Genomic DNA, 20,000 nt, shown 5'->3' with positions numbered 1-20,000 from the left:
CCAAGTCTGTGGTGTGCGTCGACAGCCCGGCCCGGCCTGTTCCTGCCATTCCCACCAAGTCAGTGGTGCGCGTCGTCAGCCCAGCCCGGCCTGTTCCTGCCATTCCCACCAAGTCAGTGGTGCACGTCGTCAGCCCAGCCCGGCCGGTTCCTGCCATTCCCACCAAGTCAGTGGTGTGCGTCGACAGCCCAGCCCGGCCTGTTCCTGCTCCACGCACAAAGCCTACGGTGTGCGTCGCCAGCCCAGCCAGGCCTGTCCCTGCTCCACGCACAAAGCCTACGGTGTGCGTCGCCAGCCCGACCCGGCCTGTTCCTGCCACTCGCACCAAACCAGGGGTGCGAGTCGCCAGCCTGGTCCAACCCGTTCCTGCTACTCGCACCAAGCCAGGGGTGCGAGGCGTCAGCCTGGTCCAGCCCGTTCCTGCTACTCGCACCAAACCAGGGATGCGAGTCGTCAGCCTGGTCCAGCTCGTTCCTGCTACTCGCACCAAACCAGGGAATGGAGTCGTCAGTCCGGTGAGGCCCGTTCCTGTTCCACGCACCAAGCCAGGGGCGCGTGTCGTCAGTCCGGCTCCGACCAGCGGGGCTAGACAGGACCAGGGGTACTTTGGGGGGTTGGAGAGGAGGTGGGGATCAGGGCCGGAGCCAGAACCACCGCCGAGGAGGTATGCCCACCCAGCCCTCCCTTGTTTAGCCCTTATTGAGGCGCGGTCACAGTCCGCGCCTTTAGGGGGGGGTACTGTCACGCTCTGGCTCCGGGACTTTGTATGTTGAGCCAGGGTGTGTTCGTTTCGTTGTGTTCTGTTTGGTTGGGTTGTTCTATGTGGTTGTATTTCTTTGTTTGGATGAGTGACTCCCAATCAGAGGTAACGAGTGTCAGCTGTTTGGCTCGTTGTCTCTGATTGGGAGCCATATTTATAATGTCTGTTTTCACCTTGAGACTTTCACCGACTGAGACTCTCAATCAATGTCAAAAATATATATCTTCTTCTGGTGCTCCTAGACTTTTATTTTTTATTTTGTTTTTAGGGGGTAGATCAGCTTTAATATTGCATATAGATTGTGGCTTCCATCAATGTAATAGTCTGCATCATTTCCAATCCCCAATATATTAAAAAAATATATATAGATATTTTTTAAATATATTTTCCTTTGATAATTTTCCGCTAACCCTACCATCCCTCCCCTAATTGGAGTAAACTAATGTACAACAACACTTAGGCTTCTACTTCCAGCTTATACATATTATATACATTTTACGGACACAGTATATATTTTACAATAGTTATCCTTTGTTTGTTTTTAGTCCAATCCCTCAGCGACCCCTCAACCCCTCCCATCTATCTCTGAACACCAATCCAGTTTTGATTTCTATTTGCCATATATTTTTCAACTGTGCTCCTAGACTTTATGTTGTGCACCTAAGTTAGGAGCACCAGTGCTACCAATGAAAACATGTTAATTTAGAACCCTGGTAGTAGTTGTGTTGTGGTGGTCATGGTTACCTCTCTACGGTCCAGGCTGTATCATTGTGTGGTATATCAGCAGAGTGAGTGGTCCAGTCTCCGGTCGGGAGCTCTCTGGTCTGCAGGATGTAGTACCGCAGGGGGGAGGAGCCTGTCATCCCAGCAACCCAGTGGAGGCGGAGCCTACGAGACTGGACCTCCCCCTGGGGGACGGACAACTTCCTGGGGGGGGAGGGTCGCTCTGGAAGGGGGGGAGAGAGAGGTAGAGAGAGAGAGAGAGAGAGAGAGAGAGAGAGAGAGAGAGATGTTTACTGTTAATATTTATTGTTTATTTCACTTTTGTTTACTATCTACTTCACTTGCTTTGGCAATGTTAACACACGTTTCCCATGCCAATAAAGCCCTTAAATTGAAATTGAAATTGAATTGAAATTGAATTGAGAGAGAGAGAGAAAGAGAGAGAGAAAGAGAAAGAGAGAGGGAGAGAAAGACCATGTAAATAAAGTCTATTGAATTGAATTGAGAGACAGAGAGAGTTATTACATAGTGAGTTTATGTGTAAATCCTTCAGCTGGTAGTATCATAGAACAGCTTTGAGTCACACCACTCTAACCACTGTTGTGTGTGTTTGTGTGTTACCATATCAGTGTGTCTCCCCAGCTAGCACATCCGGTTCCTTGGAAGTTGTGGGAATGCACGTTTTTTGGTTTCACATTGGTTGTGGGAACAAAGCCATACGTTTCCTGACCGGTAAAAGTGACATTTTCTTAAACGTTCTGGGAACAGAAGTGAACACTTTGCCTGTTCTGGGAAAGTTTATTTTTAGGTTACAGGGAGGTTCTGAGAATGTTTTACTTTGATTCTTTGAACGTTTTCCTGGGAGGTTTTATTAACGCTCTGCCACACGCAACAGATGGTCTCAAGTTTTGAGGGAGCGTGCAATTGGCATGCTGACTGCAGGAATGTCCACCAGAGCTGTTGCCAGAGAATTGAATGTTAATTTCTCTACCATAAGCCGCCTCCAACTTCATTTTTAGAGAACTTGGCAGCACGTCCAAACGGCCTCACAACCGCAGACCACGTGTATGGCGTTGTGTGGGCGAGCAGTTTGCTGATGTCAACGTTGTGAACAGAGTGCCCCATGGTGGCGGTGGGGTTATGGTATGGGCAGGCATAAGCTACGGACAACAAACACATTTGCATTTAATCGATGGCAAATTGAATGCACAGAGATACCGTGACGAGATCCTGAGGCCCATTGTCGTGCCATTCATCCGCCGTCATCACCTCATGTTTCAGCATGATAATGCACGGCCCCATGTCGCAAGGATCTGGACACAATTCCTGGAAGCTGAAAATGTCCCAGTTCTTCCATGGCCTGCATATTCACCAGACATGTCACCGATTTAGCATGTTTGGGATGCTCAACAATATCCAGTAACTTCGCACAGCCATTGAAGAGGAGTGGGACACCATACCACAGGCCAAAATCAACAGCCTGATCAACTATGCAGAGGAGATGTGTCGCGCTGCATGAGGCAAATGGTCCCACCAGATACTGACTGGTTTTCTGATCCACGCCCCCCTACTTTATTTTAAGGAATCTCTGACCAACAGATGCATATCTGTATTCCCACTCATGTGAAATCTATATATTAGGACCTAATGCATTTATTTTAATTTACTGATTTCCTTATTTGAACTGTAACTCAGTAAAATCGTAGAAATTGTTGCATGTTGCGTTTATATTTTTGATCAGTATACATTCATATTGGCCTGGTGTTCACAAGAGACTCATGCCAAAGCGTTGTGTACACATGTGGATGAACTTCTAATTCTAGAGAGAGAGAGAGAGAGAGAGAGAGAGAGAGAGAGAGAGAGAGAGATGGAGAAAGAGAGAGAGAAAAAAAGAGAGAGAGAGAGAGAGAGAGAGAGAGAGAGAGAGAGAGAGAGAGAGAGAGATGTGTGATATTCAATTAGGTACTGTTAAATGGTTCACTGTGGTCGCTCAGCAAATCACACGTCTCCATTGGCACAGATAAAAGTGGACACACACACACAGGGGGGACAGCAGCGTAATTGTTTAATTTCAGATCGTTATCGATCTGACTGGTAATAAAATCCTCATTGATTCTCTCTAAACTTCATTAATCTGTTCAGAAACACTCTCTTCTTTTTCCTCCCCCTCTCTCTCTCTCTCCCGCCCTCCCTCTCCCCCCCTCTCTCTCTCCTTCTCCCTCCCTCCCTCCCATGCCTCCCTTCCTCTCTCCCTCCCTCCCTCCCTCCCTCCCATGCCTCCCTTCCTCTCTCCCCCTCTCTCTCTCCTTCTCCCTCCCTCCCTCCCATGCCTCCCTTCCTCTCTCCCTCCCCCTCCCTCCCTCTCTCTCCCGCCCTCCCTCTCCCCCCCTCTCTCTCTCTCTCCCACCCTCCCTCCCTCCCCCCCTCTCCCCCTCTCTCCCTCCCCCTCCCTCCCTCTCTCCCTCTCCAGTGATGATCTGTTCTAACAGACTAGAGATCTCTTTATGGAATTATTAAAGCCCTGCTCAACACCAAGGGTTGGATTCCCGGTATCACCCGTACGAAAAATGTATGCACACATGACTGTAAGTGTCTGTGTACTGTGGTGTGTGTGTGCCTGTGGTGTGTGTGTGCCTGTGGTGTGTGTGTCTCTTACCTCTGCGTTCGGTGGTGATAACTACGGCCTCCTCAGCTCTGCCCCATCCCTGAGCGGTCCTAGCGGTCAACTTGAACACATAGGCCTGGTCTCCGGTCAAACCACTGACTGTAAACTGACGCGCGGTCGACCCAACCTCCACCATAGTGAACCGCATGGGGTCGCCAGCATCCAGACGGTACGCTATCTGATAACCTGGGAGAGGGGGACGAGGGAGGGAGGAGGGGAGGAGAGGGGAGAGGCGAGAGAGGGGAGGTGGGAGAAGGGAAGAGAGGAGGAGGGAAAGAGAAAAAGAGGGAGAGAGACAGAAAGAGAGAGTTACTTTATGTAGAATCCTGGTGTTCTGGTGAGGGGATTTGTGGGTTTTGGGGGGGTTGTTCTAGTGGCCTACTTTAGATCCTAGAGCCCAGGAAACAGGCTTTCAACAAGATCAGCACACACACACACATACATACCTCATTGACAGTCTTTCTGAGGGAGATTTATGGAGAGAAAGAGAGAGAGAGAGACACAGAATTCTGCAAAAATATCCTCTGTGTACAACGAAAAACACCAAATAATGCATGCAGAGCGGAATTAGGCCGATACCCGCTAATGATCAAAATCCAGAAAAGAGCCGTTAAATTCTATAACCACTTAAAAGGAAGCGATTCCCAAACCTTCCATAACAAAGCTATCACCTACAGAGAGATGAACTTGGAGAAGAGTCCCCTAAGTAAGCTGGTCCTGGGGCTCTGTTCACAAACACAAACAGACCCCACAGAGCCCCAGGACAACAACAACAACAACAACAACACAATTAGACCCAACCAAATCATGAGAAAACAAAAAGAGAATTACTTGACACATTGGAAAGAACAAACTAAAAAACTGAGCAAACTAGATGCTATTTGGCCCTAAACAGAGAGTACACAGTGGCAGAATACCTGACCACTGTGACTGACCCAAACTTAAGGAAAGCTTTGACTATATACAGACTCAGTGAGCAAAGCCTTGCCGTAGGCAGACCTGGCTCTCAAGAGAAGACAGGCTATGTGCACACTGCCCACCAAATCAGGTGGAAACTGAGCTGCATTTCCTAACCTCCTGCCAAATGTATGACCATATTAGAGACACATATTTCCCTCAGATTACAGAGATCCACAAAGAATTAGAAAACAAACCCAATTTTGATAAACTCCCTTATCTACTGGGTGAAAAACCACAGTGTGCCATCACAGCTGCAAGATTTGTGACCTGTTGCCACAAGAAAAGGGCAACCAGTGAAGAACAAACACAATTGTAAATACAACCCATATTTATGTTTATTTATTTTCCCATTTGTACTTGTTTCCTATTTGCACATTGTTACAACACTGTATATACACACAATATGACATTTGAAATGTCTTTATTCTTTTGGATCTTCTGAGTGTAATATTTCCTGTTAATATTTATTGTTTATTTCACTTTTGTTTACTATCTACTTCACTTGCTTTGGCAATGTTAACATACGTTTCCCATGCCAATAAAGCCCTTAAATTGAAATTGAATTGAGAGAGAGAGAGAGAGAGAGAGAGAGAGAGAGAGAGAGAGAGAGAAGACAGAGAGAGAGAGAGACAGAGAGACAGAGAGACAGAGAGAGAGACAGAGACAGAGACAGAGACAGAGACAGAGACAGAGACAGAGACAGAGACAGAGAGAGAGACAGAGAGAGAGAGAGAGAGAGAGAGAGAGAGAGAGAGAGAGAGAGAGAGAGAGAGAGAGAGAGAGAGAGAGACAGAGACAGAGACAGAGACAGAGACAGAGAGAGAGAGAGAGAGAGAGAGAGAGACAGAGACAGAGACAGAGAGTGTGAGAGAGAGGGAGAGAGAGAGAGAGAGAGAGAGAGAGAGAGAGAGAGAGAGAGAGAGAGAGACAGAGAGCTGCAGGCCCAAAACAGAACGGTGGTAACAATCCTACTTCTATTACTCTGTCTGAGTGCTATTCAACAAACTCTCTCTCTGTGTGTCTCTCTCTCTCTCAAAAGCCTCATAGTCTAGCGTAGCCGTGGCTACAGTTCAACAGCCTCATAGTCTAGCGTAGCCGTGGCTACAGTTCAAAAGCCTCATAGTCTAGCGTAGCCGTGGCTACAGTTCAAAAGCCTCATAGTCTAGCGTAGCCGTGGCTACAGTTCAAAAGCCTCATAGTCTAGCGTAGCCGTGGCTACAGTTCAAAAGCCTCATAGTCTAGCGTAGCCGTGGCTACAGTTCAAAAGCCTCATAGTCTAGCGTAGCCGTGGCTACAGTTCAAAAGCCTCATAGTCTAGCGTAGCCGTGGCTACAGTTCAAAAGCCTCATAGTCTAGCGTAGCCGTGGCTACAGTTCAAAAGCCTCATAGTCTAGCGTAGCCGTGGCTACAGTTCAAAAGCATCTGACAAAAAAGCAGCAGAGAATCCCATAACCTAACCTCAAGACTGTGATAAAGCCAAGACTGTGATAGCCCGCAGAGCTAAAGCCAAGGCTGTGTTAGCCCACTGAGCTAAAGCCAAGACTGTGATAGCCCGCAGAGCTAAAGCCAAGGCTGTGTTAGCCTGCTCAGCCAAAGCCAAGGCTGTGTTAGCCCACTGAGCTAAAGCCAAGAATGTGTTAGTCCGCTGAACTAAAGCCAAGGCTGTGTTAGCCCGCTGAGCTAAAGCCAAGGCTGTGTTAGTCCGCTGAACTAAAGCCAAGAATGTGTTAGCCCGCTGAGCTAAAGCCAAAGCTTCAGGACTAAGGCAACATTATTCTGTATTCAGTACCCACACACCTCACACACATCTTATACATACGTATCTTATACACCCCCCCTCCCTTTGGCAGTGACCCATGGTGTGTTTCTGAGCGGTATGGTTTGTGGCACCGCGCCCAGCAGGCCATGTAATTACAGACACACACACACCTCTCTGCCTGCCTTCCGCCCTCACTGATCCCTGACCGTGCCTCCTACACCCCAGTGGTCACTCACAAAGACCACATGAGGATCATGATAAAACACCCAGAGTGTGTGTGTGTGTGTGTGTGTGTGTGTGTGTGTGTGTGTGTGTGTGTGTGTGTGTGTGTGTGTGTGTGTGTGTGTGTGTGTGTGTGTGTATGTGTGTGTGTGTGTGTGTGTGTGTTGTGTTGTGTGTGTGTGTGTGTGGATGTGTGTGTGTGTGTGTGTGTGTGTGTGTGTGTGTGTGTGTGTGTGTGTGTGTGTGTGTGTGTGTGTGTGTGTGTGTGTGAGGTTGATGGCGGTAGACATTATTAATAACACCAGTAGAGATTATCTTAATCTGTTCAAACCGGTAATCTATCATCCTGTTGTCATGGTGATAATCTCATCACATAGAGATTATAGAATAATCTCCATCTAAAGAAATAACACCTCTATATCACACTGTGTGTGTGTGTGTTATCCTACTTTAGTTAATACATACAGTGCCTTCAGAAAGTATTAAGTCGAAACTGTAACTAGGCCACTCAGGAACATTCAATGTCATCTTGTGTAGATTTTGCCTTGTGTTTTTGGTTACTGTCCTGCTGAAAGGTGAATTTGTCTCCCAGTGTCTGTTGGAAAGCAGACTGAACCAGGTTTTCCTCTAGGATTTTGCCTGTGCTTGGCTCTATTCCATTTCTTTTTATCCTGAAAAACTCCCAAGTTCTTGCTGATGACAAGCATACCCATAACATGATCCAGCCACCACCATGCTTGAAAATATGAAGAGTGGTACTGAGTGATGTGTTGTGATGGATTTGCCCCAAACTTAATACTTTGTATTCAGGACATAAAGTTAATTTCTTTGCAGTTTTTACTTTCATGCCTTATTGCAAATATGATGCATGTTTTGTAATATTTGTCTTCTGTACAGGCTTCCTTCTTTTCACTCTGTTATTTAGGTTAGTATTGTGGAGTAACTACAATGTTGTTGATCCATCCTCAGTTTTCTCCTATCACAGCCATTAAACTCTGTAACTGTTTAAAAGTCAGCATTCGCCTCATGGTGAAATCCCTGAGCGGTTTCCTTCCTCTCCGGTAACTGAGTTAGAAGGACGCCTGTATCTTTGTAGTGACTGGGTGTATTGATACAGCATCCAGAGTGAAATTAATAACTTCACCGTGCTCTAAGGGATATTCAATGTCTGCTTTTTTTTTTTTACCCATCTACCAACAGGTGCCCTTCTTTGCGAGGCATTGGAAAACATCCTTGGCCTTTGTGGTTGAATCTGTGTTTGAAATTCACTGCTGGACTGAGGGACCTTATGATAATTGTATGTGTGGGGTACAGAGATGAGGTATTCATTCAAAAATCATGTTAAACACTATTATTGCAGACAGAGTGACTCCATGCAACTCATTATGTGACTTGTTAAGCACATTTTTACTCCTGACCTTATTTAGGCTTGTCATAACAAATGGGTTGAATACTTATTGACTCAAGACATTACAACTTTTAATATTTATGAATTTGTAAACATTTCTAAAAACATAATTCCACTTTGACAATATGGGGTATTGTGTGTAGGCCAGTGACACAACATCTCAACTGGATCCATTTTAAATTCAGCCTGTAACACATCAAAACATGGAAAAAGTCAAGGGGTGTGAATACTCTCTGAAGGCACTGGAAGTATTAACTAGTATTAACTAGTATTAATTAGTATTAATTAGACTCCTCCTCTTTCTTGCTCTACCATTTCTCTCACCTCTTTCCATTTGTTGTACATTTTACATTTTAGTCATTTAGCAGACACTCTTATCCAGAGCGACTTACAGTTAGTGAGTGCATACATTTTTTTTTTTCTTCTTTTTTTTTTCATACTGGCCCCCCGTGGAAATCGAACCCACAACCCTGCCGTTGCAAGCGCCATGCTCTACCAACTGTAACCCCCCTCTCTCTTTCAATTCAATTTCAATTCAATTTAAGGGGCTTTATTGGCATGGGAAACATATGTTTACATTGCCAAAGCAAGTGAAATATAGATGATAAACAAAAGTGAAATAAACAATAAAAAATGAACAGTAAACATTACACTCACAAAAGTTCCAAAGGAATAAAGACTTTTCAAATGTCATATTATTTCTATATACAGTGTTGTAATGATGTGCAAATAGTACAAAAGGGAAAATAAATAAACATAAATATGGGTTGTCTTTACAATGGTGTTTGTTCTTCACTGGTTGCCCTTTTCTTGTGGCAACAGGTCACAAATCTTGCTGCTGTGATTGCACACTGTGGTATTTCACCCATATCAAAATTGGATTTGTTTTCAAATTCTTTGTGGGTCTGTGTAATCTGAGGGAAGTATGTGTTTCTAATTTGTTTTCTCATGATTTGGTTGGGTCTAATTATGTTGTTGTCCTGGGGCTCTGTGGGGTCTGTTTGTGTTTGTGAACAGAGTCCCAGGACAAGCTTGCTTAGGGGACTCTTCTCCAGGTTCATCTCTCTGTACGTGATGGCTTTGTTATGGCAGGTTTGGGAATTGCTTCCTTTTAGGTGGTTGTAGAATTGAAAGGCTCTTTTCTGGATTTTGATAATTAGCGGGTATCTGCCTAATTCTGCTTTGCATGCATTATTTGGTGTTTTACATTGTACATGGAAGATATTTTTGCAGAATTCTGCATGCAGAGCCTCAATTTGGTGTTTGTCCCATTTTGTGAATTATTGGTTGGTGAGCGGACCCCAGACCTCACAACCACAAAGGGCAATGGGTTCTCTAACCGATTCTTGTATTTTTTGCCAGATCCTAATTGGTATGTAGAATTTTATGTTCCTTTTGATGGCATAGAAGGCCCTTCTTGCCTTGTCTCTCAGATCGTTCACAGCTTTCTGGAAGTTACCTGTGGCGCTGATGTTTAGGCCGAGGTATGTATAGTTTTTTGTGTGCTCTAGGGCAACTGTGTCTAGATGGAATTTGTATTTGTGATCCTGGCAACTGGACCTTTTTTGGAACACCATTATTTTTGTCTTACTGAGATTTACTGTCAGGGCCCAGGTCTGACAGAATCTGTGCAGAAGATCTAGGTGCTGCTGTAGGCCCTCCTTGGTTGGGGACAGAAGCACCAGATCATCAGCAAACAGTAGACATTTGACTTCAGATTCAAGTAGGGTGAGGCCGGGTGCTGCAGACTGTTCTAGTGCCCTCGCCAATTCGTTGATATATATGTTGAATAGGGTGGGGCTTAAGCTGCATCCCTGTCTCACCGCCCCCGGCCATGTGGAAAGAAATGCGTGTGTTTTTTGGCCAATTTTAACCGCACACTTGTTGTTTGTGTACATGGATTTTATAATATCGTATGTTTTTCCCCCAACCCCACTTTCCATCAATTTGTATAGCAGACCCTCATGTCAAATTAAGTCAAAAGCTTTTTTGAAATCAACAAAGCATGAGAAGACTTTGCCTTTGTTTTGGTTTGTTTGTTTGTCAACTAGGGTGTGCAGGGTGAATACGTGGTCTGTCTTACGGTAATTTGGTAAAAAGCCAATTTGACATTTGCTCAGTACATTGTTTTCCTAAGGAAATGTACAAGTCTGCTGTTAATGATAATGCAGAGGATTTTCCCAAGGTTGCTGTTGACGCATATCCCACGGTAGTTATTGGGGTCAAATCTGTCTCCACTTTTGTGGATTGGGGTGATCAGTCCTTGGTTCCAAATATTGGGGAAGAAGCCAGAGCTAAGGATGATGATAAAGAGTTTGAGTATAGCCAATTGGAATTTGTGGTCTGTATATTTTATCATTTCATTTAGGATACCATCAGCACCACAGGCCTTTTTGGGTTGGAGGGTTTGTATTTTGTCCTGTAGTTCATTGAATGTAATTGGAGAATCCAGTGGGTTCTGGTAGTCTTTAACAGTTGATTCTAAGATTTGTATTTGATCATGTATATATTTTTTTGCTGTTTGCTCTTTGTTATAGGGCCAAAAAGATTGGAGAAGTGGTTTACCCATACATCTCCGTTTTGGATAGATAGCTCTTCGTGTTGTTGTTTGTTTAGAGTTTTCCAATTTTCCCAGAGGTGGTTAGAGTCTATGGATTCTTCAATTACATTGAGCTGATTTCTGACATGCTGTTCCTTCTTTTTCCGTAGTGTATTTCTGTATTGTTTTAGTGATTCACCATAGTGAAGGCGTAGGCTCAGGTTTTCTGGGTCTCTATGTTTTTGGTTGGATAGGTTTCTCAAATTCTTTCTTAGGTTTTTGCATTCTTCATCGAACCATTTGTCATTGTTGTTACTTTTCTTAGGTTGTCTGCTTGACATTTTAAGATTTGATAGGGAAGCTGAGAGGTCAAATATACTGTTTAGGTTTTCTACTGCCAAGTTTACACCTTCACTATTACAGTGAAACATTTTGTCCAGGAAATTGTCTAGAAGGGATTGAATTAGTTGTTGCCTAATAGTTGTTTTGGTAGATTTCCACACTGCTTTCCTTCCATCTATAGCATTTCTTAATATTATTCAGTTCCTTTGGCATTGATGCCTCATGATTGAGCATAGCTCTGTTCAAGTGGAGTGTGATTTTGCTGTGATCTCTCGCTCTCTCCCCTCACTCTGTCTCTCTCTCTCTCTCTCTCTCTCTCTCTTCTCTGTCCTTGCTTTGCTTGTGAGGCGAGGAAAGACAGATGCCCTCTGTCAAATGGAGGTGTCACTCTGTCTGTCTGTCCTTGCCCGCAGAGGACAAAACAACACTATTCACCTCTCCCCCCCCTCCTCTCTCTCTCTCTATTCAGCTCTACACCTGTCCTTGCCACCTCTCCCCCCTCCTCTCTCTCTCTCTATTCAGCTCTACACCTGTCCTTGCCACCTCTCCCCCCCTCCTCTCTCTCTCTCTATTCAGCTCTACACCTGTCCTTGCCACCTCCCCCCCCCTCCTCTCTCTCTCTCTATTCAGCTCTACACCTGTCCTTGCCACCTCTCCCCCCTCCCCCCTCCTCTCTCTCTCTCTATTCAGCTCTACACCTGTCCTTGCCACCTCTCCCCCCTCCTCTCTCTCTCTCTATTCAGCTCTACACCTGTCCTTGCCACCTCTCCCCCTCCCCCCCTCTCTCTCTCTCTATTCAGCTCTACACCTGTCTTTGCCACCTCTCCCCCTCCCCCCTCCTCTCTCTCTCTCTATTCAGCTCTACACCTGTCCTTGCCACCTCACCCCTCTCCCCCTCCTCCTCTCTCTCTCTCATTCAGCTCTACACCTGTCCTTGCCACCTCCTCCCCTCCCTCTCTCTCTCTCTCTATTCAGCTCTACACCTGTCCTTGCCACCTCACCCCCTCTCCCCCCTCCCTCTCTCTCTCTCTATTCAGCTCTACACCTGTCCTTGCCACCTCTCCCCCCTCCTCCCCCTCTCTCTCTCTCTATTCAGCTCTACACCTGTCCTTGCCACCTCACCCCTCTCCCCCCCTCCCCTCTCTCTCTATTCAGCTCTACACCTGTCCTTGCCACCTCTCCCCCCCCTCCCTCTCTCTCTCTCTATTCAGCTCTACACCTGTCCTTGCCACCTCTCCCCCCTCCCCTCTCTCTCTCTATTCAGCTCTACACCTGTCCTTGCCACCTCACCCCCCTCCCCTCTCTCTCTCTATTCAGCTCTACACCTGTCCTTGCCACCTCACCCCCCCTCCTCTCTCTCTCTCTATTCAGCTCTACACCTGTCCTTGCCACCTCACCCCCCTCCCCCCCTCCCCTCTCTCTCTCTATTCAGCTCTACACCTGTCCTTGCCACCTCTCCCCTCCCCCCTCCTCTCTCTCTCTATTCAGCTCTACACCTGTCCTTGCCACCTCTCCCCCCCTCCTCTCTCTCTCTCTATTCAGCTCTACACCTGTCCTTGCCACCTCTCCCCCCCTCCTCTCTCTCTCTCTATTCAGCTCTACACCTGTCCTTGCCACCTCTCCCCCCCTCCTCTCTCTCTCTCTATTCAGCTCTACACCTGTCCTTGCCACCTCACCCCTCTCCCCCCCCTCCTCTCTCTCTCTCTATTCAGCTCTACACCTGTCCTTGCCACCTCTCCCCCCCCTCCTCTCTCTCTCTCTCTTCAGCTCTACACCTGTCCTTGCCACCTCACCCCTCTGAGAATCCCTGTCTGCTGCCTTCTCTCTAGATCTCTCTCTCTCTCTATTCAGCTCTATACAGTGGGGAGAACAAGTATTTGATACTTTATTTTTATTTATTTTTATTTCACCTTTATTTAACCAGGTAAACCAGTTGAGAACAAGTTCTCATTTACAACTGCGACCTGGCCAAGATAAAGCAAAGCAGTGCGATAAAAACAACAACTGGGTACACTTCAACTGTGACAGACGGAATCTAAAACAAAAATCCAGAAAATCACATTGTATGATTTTTAAGTAATTAATTTGCATTTTATTGAATGACATACAGTGGGGAAAACAAGTATTTAGTCAGCCACCAATTGTGCAAGTTCTCCCACTTAAAAAGATGAGAGAGGCCTGTAATTTTCATCATAGGTACACGTCAACTATGACAGACAAAATGAGAAAAAAAATCCAGAAAATCACATTGTAGGATTTGTAATGAATTTATTTGCAAATTATGGTGGAAAATAAGTATTTGGTCAATAACAAAAGTTTCTCAATACTTTGTTATATACCCTTTGTTGGCAATGACACAGGTCAAACGTTTTCTGTAAGTCTTCACAAGGTTTTCACGCACTGTTGCTGGTATTTTGGCCAATTCCTCCACGCAGATCTCCTCTAGAGCAGTGATGATTTGGGGCTGTCGCTGGGCAACACAGACTTTCAACTCCCTCCAAAGATTTTCTATGGGGTTGAGATCTGGAGACTGGCTAGGCCACTCCAGGACCTTGAAATGTTTCTTACGAAGCCACTCCTTCGTTGCCCGGGCGGTGTGTTTGGGATCATTGTCATGCTGAAAGACCCAGCCACGTTTCATCTTCAATGCCCTTGCTGATGGAAGGAGGTTTTCACTCAAAATCTCACGATACATGGCCCCATTCATTCTTTCCTTTACACGGATCAGTCGTCCTGGTCCCGTTGCAGAAAAACAGCCCCAAAGCATGATGTTTCCACCCCCATGCTTCACAGTAGGTATGGTGTTATTTGGATGCAACTCAGCATTCTTTGTCCTCCAAACATGACGAGTTGAGTTTTTACCAAAAAGTTATATTTTGGTTTCATCTGACCATATGACATTCTCCCAATCCTCTTCTGGATCATCCAAATGCACTCTAGCAAACTTCAGACGGGCCTGGACATGTACTGGCTTAAGCAGGGGGACACGTCTGGCACTGCAGGATTTGAGTCCCTGGCGGCGTAGTGTGTTACTGATGGTAAGCTTTGTTACTTTGGTCCCAGCTCTCTGCAGGTCATTCACTAGGTCCCCCCGTGTGGTTCTGGGATTTTTGCTCACCGTTCTTGTCATCATTTTGACCCCACGGGGTGAGATCTTGCGTGGAGCCCCAGATCGAGGGAGATTATCAGTGGTCTTGTATGTCTTCCATTTCCTAATAATTGCTCCCACAGTTGATTTCTTCAAACCAAGCTGCTTACCAATTGCAGATTCAGTCTTCCCAGCCTGGTGCAGGTCTACAATTTTGTTTCTGGTGTCCTTTGACAGCTCTTTGGTCTTGGCCATAGTGGAGTTTGGAGTGTGACTGTTTGAGGTTGTGGACAGGTGTCTTTTATACTGATAACAAGTTCAAACAGGTGCCATTAATACAGGTAACGAGTGGAGGACAGAGGAGCCTCTTAAAGAAGAAGTTACAGGTCTGTGAGAGCCAGAAATACTGCTTGTTTGTAGGTGACCAAATACTTATTTTCCACCATAATTTGCAAATAAATTTATTAAAAATCCTACAATGTGATTTTCTGGATTTTTTTTTCTCTATTTGTCTGTCATAGTTGACGTGTACCTATGATGAAAATTACAGGCCTCTCTCATCTTTTTAAGTGGGAGAACTTGCACAATTGGTGGCTGACTAAATACTTTGATGATACTTATTTGATACAGATCAGAAAAGCAGAACTTAATATTTGGTACAGAAACCTTTGTTTGCAATTACAGAGATCATATGTTTCCTGTAGGTCTTGACCAGGTTTGCACACACTGCAGCAGGGATTTTGGCCCACTCCTCCATACAGACCTTCTCCAGATCCTTCAAGTTTCGGGGCTGTCGCTGGGCAATACGGACTTTCAGCTCCCTCCAAAGATGTTCTATTGGGTTCAGGTCTGGAGACTAGCTAGGCCACTCCAGGACCTTGAGATGCTTCTTACGGAGCCACTCCTTAGTTGCCCTGGCTGTGTGTTTCGGGTCGTTGTCATGCTGGAAGACCCAGCCACGACCCATCTTCAATGCCTTTACTGAGGGAAGGAGGTTGTTGGCCAAGATCTCGAGATACATGGCCCCATCCATCCTCCCCTCAATACGGTGCAGTCGTCCTGTCCCCTTTGCAGAAAAGCATCCCCAAAGAATGATGTTTCCACCTCCATGCTTCACGGTTGGGATAGTGTTCTTGGGGTTGTACTCATCCGTCTTCTTCCTCCAAACACGGTGAGTGGAGTTTAGACCAAAAAGCTCTATTTTTGTCTCATCAGACCACATGACCTTCTCCCATTCCTCCTCTGGATCATCCAGATGGTCATTGGCAAACTTCAGATGGGCCTGGACATGTGCTGGCTTGAGCAGGGGGACCTTGCGTGCGCTGCAGGATTTTAATCCATGACGGTGTAGTGTGTTACTAATGGTTTTCTTTGAGACTGTGGTCCCAGCTCTCTTCAGGTCATTGACCAGGTCCTGCCGTGTAGTTCTGGGCTGATCCCTCACCTTCCTCATGATCATTGATGCCCCACGAGGTGAGATCTTGCATGGAGCCCCAGACCGAGGGTGATTGACCGTCATCTTGAACTTCTTCCATTTTCTAATAATTGCGCCAACAGTTGTTGCCTTCTCACCAAGCTGCTTGCCTATTGTCCTGTAGCCCATCCCAGCCTTGTGCAGGTCTACAATTTTATCCCTGATGTCCTTACACAGCTCTCTGGTCTTGGCCATTGTGGAGAGGTTGGAGTCTGTTTGATTGAGTGTGTGGACAGGTGTCTTTTATACAGGTAACGAGTTCAAACAGGTACAGTTAATACAGGTAATGAGTGGAGAACAGGAGGGCTTCTTAAAGAAAAACTAACAAGTCTGTGAGAGCCGGAATTCTTACTGGTTGGTAGGTGATCAAATACTTATGTCATGCAATAAAATGCAAATGAATTACTTAAAAATCATACAATGTGATTTTCTGGATTTTTGTTTTAGATTCCGTCTCTCACAGTTGAAGTGTACCTATTATAAAAATGACAGACCTCTACATGCTTTGTAAGTAGGAAAACCTGCAAAATCGGCAGTGTATCAAATCCTTGTTCTCCCCACTGTATCTATCCTCCTCTTTTCTCACTCTCCCACCTTGCTATATATATCCTCCAACCCCTCTCCCATTAGAACACTTTCATTTACACTTCCAGACTCTGTCTGAGTGTGTGGAAGGTCTTGCATCAGCAAGTTTAATAGCTCTGCTCCCTATGACTGATAGACACACACACTCACACACACACTCACACACACACTCACATACACACACTCACACACACACTACACACACACACACACACACACATCACACACACACACACACACACACACACACACACACACACACACACACACACACACACTCACACACACTCACACACACACACACACACACACACACACACACACACGGTGCCATTGGAGCAGAGCGTGAGTGCTTGAACTACACACTTAGAAAAAAGGTTACCAAAGGGTTCTTCGGCTGTCCCCACAGGACAAGCCTTTTTGGTTCCAGGTACAACCCTTTTGTGGTTCCAGGTAGAACCCTCTGTGGAAAAGGTTCAACATGGAACCCAAGAGGGTTCTACCTGGAACCACAAAGGGTTCTTCAAAGGGTTCTCCTATGAGGACAACCAAAGAACCCTAATTGGTCCTCTGTCCCGGCGTGTGGCTCGTCAGGATACATCTTCTACTGGATATGATTACAATGTTACAGTGGGACCAGGTGTGTGAGGTGTGTGTGTGTGTGTGTGTGTGTGTGTGTGTGTGTGTGTGTGTGTGTGTGTGTGTGTGTGTGTGTGTGTGTGTGTGTGTGTGTGAGTGTGTGTGTGTGTGTGTGTGTGTGTGTGTGTGTGTGTGAGGTGTGTGTGTTAAGACTGTGTGTGAACGTTCTTTGTGTGTGTATGTGTGTCTCACCCATGATAATCCCGTTGGGGTCAGTAGGAGGCTGCCACATCACCCTGACAGATGTCAGACTAACCTCTGGAAACACCAGCCTCACTGGAGGACCTGGAACTATGGAGAGAGGAGAGGAGGGAGGGAGGGAGGGGAGGGGGAGGAGGGAGGAGGGAGGAGGGGGAGGAGGGAGGGAGGGAGGAGGGAGGGAGGGGGGGAGGAGGAGGGGGAGGGAGGGAGGAGGGAGGAGGGAGGAGGGAGGGAGGAGGGAGGAGGGAGGAGGGAGGGAGGGAGGAGGGAGGGAGGGAGGAGGGAGGAGGAGGGAGGGAGGGAGGAGGGAGGGGGAGGAGGAGGGAGGAGGGAGGAGGAGGAGGGAGGGAGGAGGGAGGGGGAGGAGGAGGGAGGAGGGAGGAGGGAGGGAGAGGGAGGAGGAGGGAGGAGGGAGGGAGGGAGGGGGAGGAGGAGGGAGGGAGGGAGGGAGGGAGGGGGAGGGAGGAGGAGGGAGGGAGGAGGGAGGGGGAGGGGGGAGGAGGGAGGGGAGGAGGGAGGAGGGAGGGGGGAGGGGAGGGAGGAGGGAGGAGAGGGAGGGAGGGAGGGAGGGATATTAGAATATCTTTATTATCCTTGGCATTGAAGCCTCACAACATCATTAAAACACAAAACATCATGATGTCATTCATGTAATAGTAAAATATGAAAGATATAAAGGTCATATAACATGGGGGGTTAGATATAAAGGTCATATAACATGGGGGGTTAGATATAAAGGTCATATAACATGGGGGTTAGATATAAAGGTCATATAACATGGGGGGTAAGATATAAAGGTCATATAACATGGGGGGTTAGATATAAAGGTCATATAACATGGGGGGTTAGATATAAAGGTCATATAACATGGGGGGTAAGATATAAAGGTCATATAACATGGGGGTAAGATATAAAGGTCATATAACATGGGGGTTAGATATAAAGGTCATATAACATGGGGGGGTAAGATATAAAGGTCATATAACATGGGGGGTAAGATATAAAGGTCATATAACGTGGGGGGGGTTAGATATAAAGGTCATATAACATGGGGGGTTAGATATAAAGGTCATATAACATGGGGGGTAAGATATAAAGGTCATATAACATGGGGGGGTAAGATATAAAGGTCATATAACATGGGGGTTAGATATAAAGGTCATATAACATGGGGGGTTAGATATAAAGGTCATATAACATGGGGGGTAAGATATAAAGGTCATATAACGTGGGGGGTTAGATATAAAGGTCATATAACATGGGGGGTAAGATATAAAGGTCATATAACATGGGGGGTAAGATATAAAGGTCATATAACATGGGGGGTAAGATATAAAGGTCATATAACATGGGGGGGTGGGGGAGTAGCTATTATTTGGGAGGATGACAAGGACAGGAGAGGCAGGTCTGTGTGGAAATGTGAAATGTATGTAGGAGAATATAACACATTAGATCTGGTAAAAGATAAAACAAACAAAAACAACATGCGTTTTCTATTAATTTTTTTACTCCACCATCTTTGAAATGCAAGAGTATGAAAAATGTATGCAGTCACTAACTGTAAGTCTCTCTGGATAAGAGTGTCTGCTGAATGACTCAAATGTACAAAATGTAAAAGAGAAAGGCCACAATATAATATTGCAGTTTAGGCGCAATTTAGATTTTGGCCACTAGATGGGAGCAGTGTGTGTGAAACGTTTCAGATTGATCCAGTGAAGCATTGTAATACTGGACTATTTTGTATCAAGTCTGCCGGAATGTGCCTAGTTGGTCAATTGATACATTTTCAAGTACATAACTATAGAGAACGTACAAAAATGATATGGTAATACAAAATGTAAGTTTACACACTCCCAGGAATGTCATACATGATGGATCATTAGCTTATACACTAACTTCCACACATCTAGATGGCCGGGCGGGGTGGGTGTGGAGCCAGAGACAGCAGGGGTTCAAACTGTAGAACCCAGTTCCTACATTTGAATATAAAAATTGATTTTATCAAACAAAACTATGCTACATTTGATCTCTGGGACCCTTAGGATGACAAATCAGAGCAAGATTACTGAATGTAAGTACATTATTTACCTTCAGAGGTGAATGTATCAAACCAGTTGCCGTGATACGTTGTTTGTTGTTGTGCACTCTCCTCAAACAATAGCATGGTATTTTTTTCACTGTAATAGCTACTGTAAATTGGACAGTGCAGTTAGATTAACAAGAATGTAAGCTTTCTGCCCATGTAAGACATGTCTATGTCCTGGAAAGTTTGCTGTTACTTACAGCAGTCATACTAATCACATTAGCACACGTTAGCTCAACCGTCCCATAGATGGAAACATCTAGTAGTGTAAATGAACACTGGTCCTTTAAGATGGAAACATCTAGTAGTGTAAATGAACACTGGTCCTTTAAGATGGAAACATCTAGTAGTGTAAATGAACACTGGCCCTCTAAGATGGAAACATCTAGTAGTGTAAATGAACACTGGTCCTCTAAGATGGAAACATCTAGTAGTGTAAATGAACACTGGTCCTCTAAGATGGAATAGGTCATTTTCTCTCTTTCTCTGGACTTCCCCCTGCTTCTGTCTCTGATAAAAGACACTGTTCCACACAACTACCTGTGTGTGTGT

The 20,000-nt window shown here is 45.6% G+C and overlaps 1 protein-coding gene across 3 annotated transcripts in view; it reads right to left on the bottom strand.

The window, feature by feature from the left end:
- Nucleotides 1-20,000, bottom strand: part of LOC121534242 (protein sidekick-1-like) — a 107,600-nt gene that overhangs the window by 35,420 nt on the left and 52,180 nt on the right. For 2 of the 3 annotated variants that reach the window (XM_045216563.1, XM_045216564.1), the window contains 3 exons: nt 17,357-17,455; nt 4,140-4,334; nt 1,505-1,706 (listed from right to left, as the gene is read on the bottom strand). In XM_045216563.1, the coding sequence (XP_045072498.1) occupies nt 1,505-1,706; nt 4,140-4,334; nt 17,357-17,455 (496 nt within the window). Of the gene's footprint in view, nt 1-1,504; nt 1,707-4,139; nt 4,335-4,594; nt 4,681-17,356; nt 17,456-20,000 lie in introns of those variants that run through there. The other variant, XM_045216565.1, reaches the window with a different exon arrangement.

Source organism: Coregonus clupeaformis, unplaced genomic scaffold (assembly GCF_020615455.1).
Source record: "Coregonus clupeaformis isolate EN_2021a unplaced genomic scaffold, ASM2061545v1 scaf0740, whole genome shotgun sequence".
NCBI lineage: Eukaryota > Metazoa > Chordata > Actinopteri > Salmoniformes > Salmonidae > Coregonus > Coregonus clupeaformis.
The sequence above is the reverse complement of the archived record's forward strand: the minus strand, read 5'-3'. Positions and strand labels throughout refer to the sequence as shown.